The sequence below is a fragment of the Lissotriton helveticus genome, chromosome 2_1 (assembly GCF_964261635.1).
Source record: "Lissotriton helveticus chromosome 2_1, aLisHel1.1, whole genome shotgun sequence".
NCBI classification, from domain to species: Eukaryota; Metazoa; Chordata; class Amphibia; order Caudata; family Salamandridae; genus Lissotriton; species Lissotriton helveticus.
Window position 1 is genome coordinate 1,973,963,393 of NC_136059.1, and position 12,645 is coordinate 1,973,976,037.

At 44.7% G+C, this 12,645-nt stretch overlaps 1 protein-coding gene across 2 annotated transcripts in view; it reads right to left on the reverse strand.

The window, feature by feature from the left end:
- SH3D19 (SH3 domain containing 19) overlaps positions 1–12,645 on the reverse strand; it is a 656,725-nt gene that overhangs the window by 79,406 nt on the left and 564,674 nt on the right. For both annotated transcript variants that reach the window (XM_078676919.1, XM_078676918.1), the window contains exons 12-13: positions 2,312–2,380; positions 2,073–2,201 (exon numbers count right to left, since the gene is read on the reverse strand). In XM_078676919.1, the coding sequence (XP_078533045.1) occupies positions 2,073–2,201; positions 2,312–2,380 (198 nt within the window). The remainder of the gene's footprint in view (positions 1–2,072; positions 2,202–2,311; positions 2,381–12,645) is intronic.

Here is a 12,645-nt window from a genome sequence, read left to right on the forward strand (position 1 = left end):
AATGAATATTCATGTAATTTTTTTGAAAAGGAACATAATTAATTAAAATAACTAAAAATAAAAACCACCCCTACTAATTCTGCCACATGCATTGTATGGTAGTGAGATTTTGGGGTCAAACAACCCACAACTACTAAGAAGGGACAAAACACCAGCAGAAACATAAGATCTAAAAGTATCTATATGTACTTGCAGCATGTACATGGAAAGTCCACAATCAGTGCATTGAACTCTGAAATAGTTACTTGTTACTAGCTGTACAGGTTTTACCAGAAAGGCACAAATGCCCACTTCATGAAACCTTTAGAAGACATTACTATAGCCTAAAGTCCACTCTCCACTCAAGAATCCCCGATTCTGATTCACAAAACCAGGACGTACAGCTATTTCAATGCAGAGCCTGCACTTATAACTGTGGAAAATTGGCAAAATGTGCAGAATGAAGCACGGTTAGCTGTAAGTGTGATCAATATGTTTCGAAACGGGGTTTCCAAGGTATGTTTGGTGAATGTCAGAAATGCAAATATGGTGACCACCAATATCATACTTTTTTTAATGTTCCCAAACAATGCTAATGTCCTTACACTTTTGCGCTCTTCAATTTGCACCTCAGAAAAGAAGATGTAATAAGCCCCTAAACTCCCTCATTATAAGGAAGGGATAGTGTGATTATTTCAAATGGAAAAATATTTCCATATGAAGAGAAAGAAATTAAAGTATTGTAGAACTACAACTATCCCTAAACCTCTGCCTAATGTTCACTATGTGAACATTTCGCACATAGAAAATTAGGAGAAATATGTGCATGTAGATAAAATCTGAAATTAAGAGTTTTCTGTGGTCCAAGTCTGGAATTTTGAAATTAAGCAGAAGAGTGTAACATGGGCCTTTTATCTTGAGGGAGATTTAAAACGTTTCTGTGAATCGGGCCTTCCACCAATAAGTTACTCCGGGAAATGAAGCAAAACAAAAAATAGTTAACACCAACGCTGGCAGGACATAGTAAATTAGTAGCCAGGACGACTGCATAACTAGACCATATGTGTCTATCAGACTTGGGAAATCAGAGCACTCCTTAGAACCACACCAAACACCGGGAAGGATTGCAAGAGAAAAATGGGTGGCAGAAAAGAATGAAGATCTGAACCATAAAACTGTGGCATAAAAAGTGTGATATTGAAAAAAAAGTGCCATATCAAAGTGTTCAAAAGGTAAACATGGCAACCACATGATATGACATGTTTGCAGAGGAACAAAAGGCAGCACTGAGGACAAAGGGTCTTTCCGGGCAATGCTGCAGTATGAAGGAGATGGGCCAGGGTCATGCAGGAGGGGAATCTGAGGAGGAGAGAGTTTGCGGACTCATCAAGGGAAAGTAACACCAGAAGCATGCACGAGGGAGGTACAAAGGGAATTCTTCCCTCCTGGTTCTGAAAATGATAATAAATAATAAAGAAAAAAACTTAACCGAAAACAATTTTTAAATTACATTTAAGGAGATATTATTGCAAACAATGCTATTTTACACCAATAAAGCACAACATTTTTACATCAAATTTATTTGCATGTAACGGAGAAGAACGCCAAACGTAACCGCCCAGAATACTGCTTTATGTTTGTCCAGAACACAAACACACTGGCAAAGCAAGTTCAGAGTTAAAGCATCATCTAGGATTGGGCACTATGGGACAACCATCAAAAACTGACCACTCCTGGTTCCACCACTTCAGTTTGTGATCTGGAGGAACACTGCATTTTTGGCCGCCGAGACTCCGCCTACTCCGCCTTCATAAACACCCTCTGCCTCACCACGCCGACCATCCTCAGAATTCGTTTCCTGTTGTTCACCACATGCTCAACAAAACACGTCTAAATCCATAAATAGGCTCCAAAACATGGAAGCTCTGCATCGTTTGCAAAAAGCTTTTCAAGGGTTTCATTAATTGTGAAACCTCTATACAAGCTTCCCATACAAACTAGATTTCATACAAATTCATTAGTAGTTAAATAAAAGCAAATCACACTAGGCCTCTGTGGGATGCTAGCTAGCACAGATTGCTCTGAGTGCTTACCTTTCTCTTGTTTACAAGAGGGGTGATTATTTTCATCTTTGACGTATGCACTTCACCACTTTCTTCTCCCTTTTGGCACTGGTAGTGATTGCTGTCAACCTGCTCCAGCAACACCAACACGTCTCCACGCTGCAAAACATTTTCAGGTCAATTATGCTTGAAATTGAACATGTCCAGCATTCCTGCAAACAAGAGTGCACCGAGGAAGGAGAATTCCACAGAAACAACGCTAGATTTACCTTGCAAGAGAGTTCCTCTGGATTTCTGGAGAGAAAATCTCGCTGAGCTATTCCGTGAGGCACAGGCAACTAGAAGGCGAAATGAAGGAGCCAATTATATAAAGTAGGCAAGTTGTCATATTCACCCTGGCATTATACAACATTTGTTCTGCTTAGCAAATAGCTTCCTGCAACTTAGGAGTGTATCTAGGTGATTGGGAGCTACTGTTTCTATTCATTCACATATTTTTGATCAGCAAGATTTTGTCCATGTTTGTTTTAGCACTTTGCACAATTATATATTCATTGGTAGACATTACGAATAGCTCTCACTAGCCAAGAGTGTAGAAGAGGACACCGAGATCTGTGCACATTAGTAGTCAAGTCGAATTAAAATAAGCAAGTTCAGGGATGAAAGTCGCTTGTCATCTGAGCAACTGTGTGATCTATGCCCATGTTTTCCCATTGTAATGAGGTTCCCATGCATTTCTTTTACAGAGCACGCTTGGCACCCAATCCTTAAGGATCCCATAAAGTGCTGGTCTCATACTCCAGAGGCAATCCGTGGGTGTGCCCTGCGAATTGGGAGATCCTCCCTTGGCTTTTCCTCACACTTTAAAGTTAAGGAGGTGCCAGACTTGACTCCCCTTGTAGAGGGCCTGGTTGATACAACATTATATGGAGTAGAGTGTATTGCAGTACTGTAGCTGCATCCAGGGTTAATGCTTACTGGCCTGCTCCTCTAAAGAAAGCCTACTTCCCTGTGGAAGATGGATGGCCTATTGTGTTTACATGGTTGTAGGAGTAGAAATGTTCACAAACATTAAGTGCATAGATTTTACAATAATGGTTGCGAGCGCAGAAACCTGGATGACCAGAGGATAGTCTCTGATCACTACATACACACACCTGTCATTAGGGTTATCTTTACCTGACTGGAAACATATGTCTATGAAGGCCGGTTATAAGATGGTGGATGCTGCCCACAACAAGGACAAATAATCGCCTTCTTTTTTCAATTCTTGTTCTTTTGTCTCTGTGACCTGTCTGAGTGAATACACAAGATTTACCAAGAGCAAGCCCCTGGCAGGTGCACATCTCTAGCTGCACGTAGTCAGTGCCCACTAGTGTGCATTTTAGTGAGACAAGCAGTGCCCTTCCTGTAACACTATCAGAGGAAGTGAACTTGATTGATAACAAGATCTTGACAGAGCAACTAGAAGGCCTCTGTACCCCTCAGCACCGACCAAACGAGGGACAGATCAAGATGATCCAACTTGATACTAGTGTAGGTGAGTGAAATGTGTACTTACTGTTGCAGTATATAAATAAGCAAAATGAACAATACAGACTGATTAATGACTGCAAGGCAAGCACACTCGCTAACTGCACAAACTACGATTATGTTTGTGATGCTCTAACCCCGCCTTCTTGCACTCAGTTACAGTAAACAGCAGGCCTCCGGTGTAGCTGGACAGAGGTAGGCTCAATTAATCTTTAAAAAAATTATATTGGGTTTTCAATATATGGACAAGTACCATAACAAACTACTTCACAAGACACACCAACCGTGCTCTAACCACATTACTTACAATCTGCATGCAAAATACACTGGTTGGCGGACAAGTGTTTGCATAGGTCACCACAATATATACATACATACATACATACAAACTCCCTTTGTCACCCCAAAGGATACTTTGTTCCTTCCCTCGGTCAGGCCAGAGGGCCGCATTGCGTCTGTTAGGTTTCCACATCTTCAACAGCTCTCCAAGGGCCCACACTTTTTCCGGAACCCATGCGCTTAATATGCCATTTTTTCAGCCCCCATACACCAGTCCATATGGGATTCTCACTCCTGTATGGTTAGGACCTTATCTGTCTCCAGTATTTAATCAAATCTTGTTGTGCGACCATCAGGCAACATTGCAAATTAGGAGTATGTATCGGCCTAGGGCAGAGGTCTTCAAACTAGGGGGTGCGACCCCTGGAGGTCCGTGGCGACATTCCCAGGAGGGAGGGGGGTTGGTTGGTGGGGAAGGGGTTGCAAATGCCTCGGTAATCACTTGTAAATTAAGATGGCCAGGAAGAGTGACTTAGCTTATTTTTCACATATCCAGACCATCTCTATTTACATGAAGCATGTGAAGTGCATAAAAAAAGTTAACTAACTGATCTTGAGCCCTGTGGTGGCGGGGACATAGACATGGTTAAAAACAACAAAATATTCTATAAGTATTTTGTTAATTTTTCATCTTTACAGTAACTGCATATAAAATAACTTACCCAACTTAAATGAAAAATAAATGCCAAAATAACCTAATTCGTGGGAAATGCACTCTTTTACATAATGAAACGTCAATTGGGTAATGTGATCACTGCAGATGTCCGTTTGTGAGACCAGAGAGTCACAGAACTTGTTAGTGCAGTGCAGAATAGTGGCATGATTATTTATAGAGCTATGAAGGTCCAGCCTGTGACAAGAAGTACTGTTAATATGTTAAGTCAGTCTTTTAAAATTGTATTACACACAGAATAAGATAGTTTGCCACAGAATGATTTTGTGTGTATGATAAAACAAGTACTTTCACAGAATACCCATCAGTAAAAGCTAACCAGACTGGGTACATAGTGCAGACATTTTCAGAAGTCCATTAAAAAGACACTTTCCAAAACTCCGCATCCTTATAGTAGCTTTCAAAAATAATAAATCTTTGGCATCATGAGGCTTCAGCTGGCACCATAAATTAAAGCACTTTAGACTTCTCCCACTTTCATTCTCACACACAGGTACCTCCAGCTCCCCATTAACAATTAAGGGATGGCAGTTTTTTTTGTACAAAAAGTATGGGCACTGTTACTGTAAAATTAAAAACACATGGGCGCCATGGTCCCCACACAACTGGCCAACTTCGACCTCCATTTACATTCAGCTGTCGTTTCCGGGGAGTCATGGGGTGACAGGAACAAGGCTAAAAGAGCCATATTCAGAGCCCTGATTGTCCGGACCACTGGAGCCTCAGAGTAATGGCCCAGGAGAAAGCAGCAAAATCCATGGATAGCGTCAAAGAGATGGCCCAGAGAAGGGGGCACTATATGGGAATTCATTTGTTTGTTTACCAATGGACAGAGACATCTTCCCCCACTTCCTCATTGAGATGTCCTGAATGTGGTATTGAGAAGCGTGGGCTAATTTTATTTTTAAAGGCCAATCACTAAAATTAGTGCAGCAGGTGCACTGGCACTGGGTTAATGGTTGTGGGGGCCACTGCACTCAAATTATAGCTATGTTACTAGGACAAAGAGGAGTGGGAAACTATTTTCCTTGTTAGCACTGGAGCCCAGATCACGATGTGCAGGGAACGGATCCCAAGAAACAAAGGGACGAAGTGTGGTATTTTCCCCCTTTTTTGACCCAAAGGGGTAGACAGTCTGCTTTGAGCCTCAGTGCTTATGAGTGTTGTCCTGTTGGAGTAGGCAGAGGAGTATGCATCATTGGTGATGCAAATGCAGTGGTACTGAGACCCATGGGTGAGAGGACCCAACTAAACCCCCATTAAGGTTGTTGTACTATCATTCCTTGCTTGTATTAGGGCTCAAGGCACCCTTGCTGTACCAGTGTTGCTTTGCACATCGGACCAATTGCCCAGGAGAGCAAAAAAGTGAAGCAGAGGAGACATCTTAGCTTAGGCCTTAGAGAAGTGACAGAAAGGAAGATTGGGGTTTAAACAAGGGGCAGAGAAGACTGCCCGCTACGCAAGGCAGTAGCTCTCATTAGTGAGGCAGGTGCAGTAACACTGGGGGCCAGGAGTGTGCGGTGCCCACTGCATCACAATTATGATTCTATAACTTTACAATAGAGGCATGGTAGAGGGCACGAAGGTTGAGGGCATCCTTGCTGTAAAGAGGCATGCAACACATGGGAGCACATTTTTTTTTCTGAAAAGGGCAGAGTGTTTCAAGTTTGGAGTAATGGCCAAGACTGGTGGGAAATGGTAAAAGAGGCAGAGGAGATAGCCTGCTACTCAGAGCCATAGCTATCAGTAGTGCAGAAGGTGTAGGGTTCTTTGTCTATTTGGGTTTTATATGCATTTCCTCTTTTATAATTCTCCCATTCAACCTATGAAATGATCTCAAAACCCCCACCCCCTGTGCTCAGCCCTGCCTCTCAAGCTCCCCAAGTCTTTCCATAAAGTTTTAGAGGGAGCCAGACTTTAAAAAAAATGTTTGGGTTGGGGAGGGGAGTGGGGGGGGGGGGGGAGGAGAAGGGCTTAGAGCAAAATGTTAGAAGATGTCTGGTCTAGGATTTTGACCCACCATATGACTAATAATAATAATAAGGGTAGCTTGTAAAGCGCTTGGTTACGCCAAAGCGTGTCCCCGCGCTGCAACTGAAGAACTCTGAGCGAGGTGGAGACCAGTGATCCGTTATCTGGAGAACAGGTATGTTTTTAGGTTCTTGCCGAAGCTGGATTCGGAAGGATCCAGACGAAGATGGAGAGGAAGGGAATTCCATTTTTTCGCTGCCAGATAGCGGAAGGAACGTCCGCCCATACGGGCTCTTTTGACCCTAGGAACCTTAAGTAGGCCCTCATATGAGGAGCGCAGCTAGCGTGCAGGTGTATACCTTGTCACTAGGTTCTGGAGTGGAATAGGAGATTTCTTAGCCAGGATGCGGTGGCATGTGCAGAGGGCTTTGAATTCCACTCTGCTTTTTACTGGCAACCAGTGGAGGGTTTTGAGAGCGGCTTTGGTGTTTGATCGTTTAGGGATTTTTAGGATGAGACGGGCTGCCGCGTTCTGTATTACCTGAAGGCGATTCATGGCTTTGCAGGTGGTACCCAGATAGAGTAGGTTGCCGTAGTCTAGGCGTGATGTCACAAGGGCGTGTACCAATGTTTTCCGTGCTGACACAGGAAGGAGGTCAAGAACCTTCCTTATGGTTTTTAGGACACCAAAGCAGACGCCTGCAACTCGGTCTATTTGGGGTCCAAAAGATAGGTCAGCATCGAGCCATACGCCTAGGTTTTTTACTCCCTGGCGGGGTATGGGAGCTTCATCCAGACATGGAGGCCACCACGCCGACGACCAAACAGATGGGTTCCCCCCCACAACGAGCACCTCGGTCTTGTTGCCGTTTAACTTAAGGCAGTTGGTGGACATCCAGGCTGCAAGTTCTTGCATGCAGTTCCTGAAACTGTCCATCGCAAGACCGGGTGCACGCGATAGGGAGATAGCCAGCTGCGTGTCGTCGGCGTATGACACGATGCTCAATCCGTGACTCACGGCAATTGAAGCCACTGGAGAGACATAGAGATTAAACAAGGTTGGGCTCAGTGACGAACCCTGGGGGACGCCCTGACCCAAACCTATGTCTCTCGAGTAGTGGTCGCCCTGGCGAACCTGGAAGCTTCTCCCTGTCAGGAAGGATTGTAGCCATTGGAGTGCAGCTTCGGATATACCTCCGTTGTTCAGACACTGTAGCAAGTTGTCGTGCGCCACAGTGTCGAACGCTGCACTCAGGTCCAATAGGATGAGGGCCATGGTGTGTCCCTCATCTACCCCCTGACGTAGGGTCTCAACTGCAGTAAGCAGTGCGGACTCTGTAGAGTGGCGGGGGCGGAATCCGAATTGGGTGTCGTGCAATAAGGCAGCCTTTTCCACAAAGTCCATCAGTTGTTTATTGACCGTTTTTTCGGCCACCTTGGCTAGGTAGGGTAGGAGTGAAATTGGGCGGAGATTGTCAAGTTTCTCAAAACTGATGGTAGGTTTCTTCCTGAGGGGCAGAACCACCGCCTTTTCCCACTCCCTAGGTACTGTCTTGGTGGTAAAAGATACATCGAGTACATGTCTAATGTATGGTTCTAGTACCCTTAAACTATCCGTCAGGCGTTTGGGTGTGGTAGGGTCTCTCGGAGAGCCCGACTTCACCGACCTGCAGATTTTTAGAAGATCTTCCGTGGGAGGGGTAGTAAAGTTGGTAAGTCTAGGTTTATCTCCCCACTCCCTTGGGCTTTCAACGAAGTCTGCCCCGGATTTGGACTGCGTAGGGAATGCTGAGTAGATTTTTGTTATTTTATCTGAGAAAAAACCTGCGATTTTGTCACACAATTCTGGCGAGCAGTCAGCGGGGGCAATAGCTGGGTTTCCGCTTGAAAGAGTTTTGTAGAGTGAAAACAGCTCTTTCGCCGAGTTACCAGCCTCACTAATCCTATTCGTAAAATATGCTGTTTTTGTCTTTCTGATTAGTCCATGGTAGGTTCGTCTCTCGGTTAGATAATTCTTTCTGGTTTCTTCAGAGAGAGTCTTGCGCCATTCTCTTTCGGTTCTTTTCAGTGCAGTTTTCTGAACTCTTAGTTCAACGTTGAACCACGGGGCAGTTTTGTTTGTGCGTCCCCCAGATTTGATTTTTAGCAAAGGGGCTGTGCAGTCTAGTGCATGATTAATGCGTGTGCAGAGGTTAGCATTGGCTGTGTCAGCATCCTTCCCTCCTGGGCTTCCTCCTTTCGTTAATTCTGCACAGAATTTGGGCTGAGAGAATGTAGCCCATTTCCGTTTGAGGTGGTACATAGCTGGTGGCTGTGGGGGTCTGCTTCCCGGGATTCGTATGGAAAAAGGGACCAAATAGTGGTCCGACCATGGGATGGGAATTGGGGTCATAGCTTCCGCATCCCCCCAGTTGACAAATATGGGGTCCAGCAGATGACCCTGTTGATGGGTGGGGCCTCTAACAATTTGGGTGAGTTGGAGGGCTTTCAGTGCCTGGCCAAAATTCTTACTGACGTGGTCTGAGGGGTTATCAAGATGAAGATTGAGATCTCGAGTACCAGAAACTTGTCAGTGCACAGTGCGGTTTCTATGATTCCTTCAACCAAACTCTCCTCGAACCGGCTATGGGGCCTGGGGGTCTGTAAATTAGTATGCCCTTTAGCGTGTAGTTATTATTCACTTTGACAGTGAAGCTCCCTGCTTCACTGTCCAGGATGGGAGAGCTATCTAGCTAGCATCGTAGATTTTCGCGGGCTATAATTGCGATTCCGCCTCCTCTGCCTGCGGGTCTATCCAGTCTATGTATTGTGTACCCTCCTGGAGTTGCCTCAAGGGCGTAGGGTGTAGACTCATTATCTAACCATGTCTCTGTTAGAAACACAAGATCCCATTGGTTCTCAGTAAGTAGATCATAAAGGTCTAGCCTGTGTTTTCTCAGTGAGCGTACGTTAAGCAGTCCGCATTGTATGGTATAGTTCATGTTGGTTGTATTCTTACCATGGTCGAATGAGAAGTGACAGTGTTCGCAACCCATATCGTTTTCCACGCATAGACTATGCTTGCAGGAATCGTCGATTTTGTGGCAGAAGTTCAGTAGATCCTGCTTGCTCCACCGTATGTGTCCATCTGGGGGAGCAGGGGTTGTGGCCCTGGACCGCGTACGACCGCGGACGGGCGCAGACGGGCTTGCCTTAGGCGCGCAGACGGCGCTCCCGCTGCGCTCGTCCGCTGCGCTTGCGTGGGAAGCACATTTAACACCTTCAGCGCTACCGCGTTTACCTGCCCTGCGCTGAGAAGGGAGTAAATGGCTTGTTTGTGACAAAGCCAGCTCGTCATGAGCGCAGGGCAGGTAACGCCCATGACGAGCTGGCTTTGTCATTAGCGTCGAAGTGGTTAAGGAGAGGGAGGGTGGGCGTGGCCTAACGGGGGGCGTGGCCTCGCGCTCGCGATGGCGGCCGTGAAGTCCGCTGCAAGGAACAGCGCTACAATCCGCTGTAAGTGCTTGCTTGCAGGAGTTTACAAATGCACAGTGGATTTCTCAGTGGGCACAAAGTTTAAACAAATGTAAAACAATCAGAATATGAGCAGTTTTAAAATCACGAGTTACACCACCTCCGGCTTCCGCCTCAGAGGTCTTCAATTTCAATTTAAAGTTACTAATTGTGGGGTGAGTTCTACTGAGAGGTCTGTCACTGCTGTATCTTGCGACCCACCTTTTTCAAGTTCTCTTGAACTGCCGGTCAGCCCCAAATCATGTGCAATAGTGTATTCCTTTGCCAACAGCCTCTTTGGGAAAGATCATTGTCTAGCCTTATCATTCGGAAAAGCCTAGTTTGAGAGATGTACACCTTGTGAAACAATTTCAGTTATATCAATAGAAAAATCCAATTGAGGAGAATTACACTGCAGGTATAAAAGGAATGCTAGCCAACAAAATGCATTCACTGCAAGGAATGAATTACTCACAGCTGCAAATAAATGACTTGACAGATACAACCAGATGGTTTATGTCAAAAAATCTAATATCAATCTGCAATTTGGTATTCTTTAAATCAAAATGTGTTTTTCATTCTTACAGAATATTGGTCACATAGGTCAATGATTGTTATTTAGTGTTTACATCTAGAAGCCACTTGCTTACGCCTATGCAGGCACCATTGTAGTCCATGTGATGTACTACTTGCATTGGATTTTCCTCTAGCTGTTCTGTCCCTTCTGACTGTTGCTATTTTTTAAGACTTCTCACCCTACGTCTATGCAGGGCTTCCAAATATCAAGAAGCAGTTGTCGAACACATTGCTGTATTTAAGTGCCCTTGTCAAATTGCATCGCGGGATGGATTATTTAGCACTATGGCTGGAGAGTCTATGCTGCCTCATTACAGTCTAACAAAGTGCAAATGGTTGCAATGGCAGTGGTATTTATGAACTCAAGTGCTGCTTTAAAAGAGGGCTATAGAAAACTATCAGTAATAGTTTCAGTGATGGTACTTACTGCAGAAGGTATAACCCTGGAGTAGACTTTGGTAGGTCTCAACTCCTACTACTTAGATTCATCTTTTCAGAATCCAGATCGTGAAAACTAAGTACTATGGGGCTACAATCTGACTCGCCCAGGAAGTGTGGACCTTCCCCCTCTCAGATTGGGAAGAGGATGTATCCTTATGGCTAGAGTGGCCGACGTTGAAGCTGGGGAACTGGGTTGGTCTCGCCAACGACCCTCAAAATCCTGTGATTCTGGGCAAATCACTTAATCTCCATGCGGCTAACAAAAATAAATGTGTCCTCATGTAACGAAACTGGTGCTATGTAAAGCGCTCTGATACCAGATATCTTCGGGTCTAGTTCGTGCTATATAAAACTCTATAAGAAAAAAAGAAAAAAAGATTAAAAACTCTTCACACCAGTCTACCTCATTGCATGTTCAATTACCTCAAGATTAAGGGCTTCACCATTTGTTAAGGATTTCTAACTGGGAACTATCTCCGGATACATTTTGTATCACAGTGCTAAACTGCAGCCCAGTACGGGATTTGGATTTCATCATGATCTATTTTCCCTTTGTGGTATATAAATAAATAATACCGGATCTATTTTTGAATAAATGAATGAATAACAGATAGCTCAATAAAATAAGAGTCAAGATTCGAGGTAGTAGGAGTTTCTGCAGGTTTATTACAGCATAAGGACAGGATCAGGACAACCTGCATAGGATGACCCAGCAGCTGCTGGGGCTTGGTCTGGGATGAGCGCGCTAACTTTTAATAACAATACATCAACTTATATACATAGCGCAAACACATAGCATTACATTGCAGTAGGCGTAGCAGTGGGTGGAGCAGAAGGCGTGACGCGTAGCAGTCGCGAAAGATAACAGTAAAAAGAGGTGTAACTGGGAGTATACTTAGGCATGTGATGCAAACGTAACAGAATATGTCATGAATGGGCGGAAACATAGGAGGGGGCTACCTAAGGAGCCGGGACCTCTAACCTGATGGTGCGCGAAAACTGGCAATGACGTATTACTAGGAGAAGCTGGGGGCTACGAACTCTGTGCTAGGAGCAGAGACTTGAGTCTGGAGGGTCGGAGCGACATGTACCTAAACCCTATCTGGTATCTAATGTTTAGGGAACATGTTGATATAAACTAGAAGTCATGAGGGGAAAAGCTAACTTGATTCTAAGACTGGACCATGCATTATTCTACATGAAATGCGTGATGAGGAATATTAAATGACCATTAATACAGTATTTCTCTAACGTGGAGCCGAATAGGCTAGACAATGACGGAAACTATTGATGCAGTTCAGTAGCTCAGGAATGCAGAGAAGGAGGACTGAACTGATAGCTGGAATCATAACATACTCTTGGCAGACTCAGAGGCAGAGCCAAGCTGCACCGGGCACTGCGAGGCAGGAAGTAAGTGAAGGGTCGAGGATACAGGTGGGGGCTGTATCGCTCCTCAGCGAGGCTTTCAGGAGACAGGAGCTGAATCTGTGGTCCGGGCCCTTTTGAGGCCTAGAAACGGGGATTTTATAATGGAATAACGTGCACACTAAGAAACGTGGCAACATTACTTTACATAGG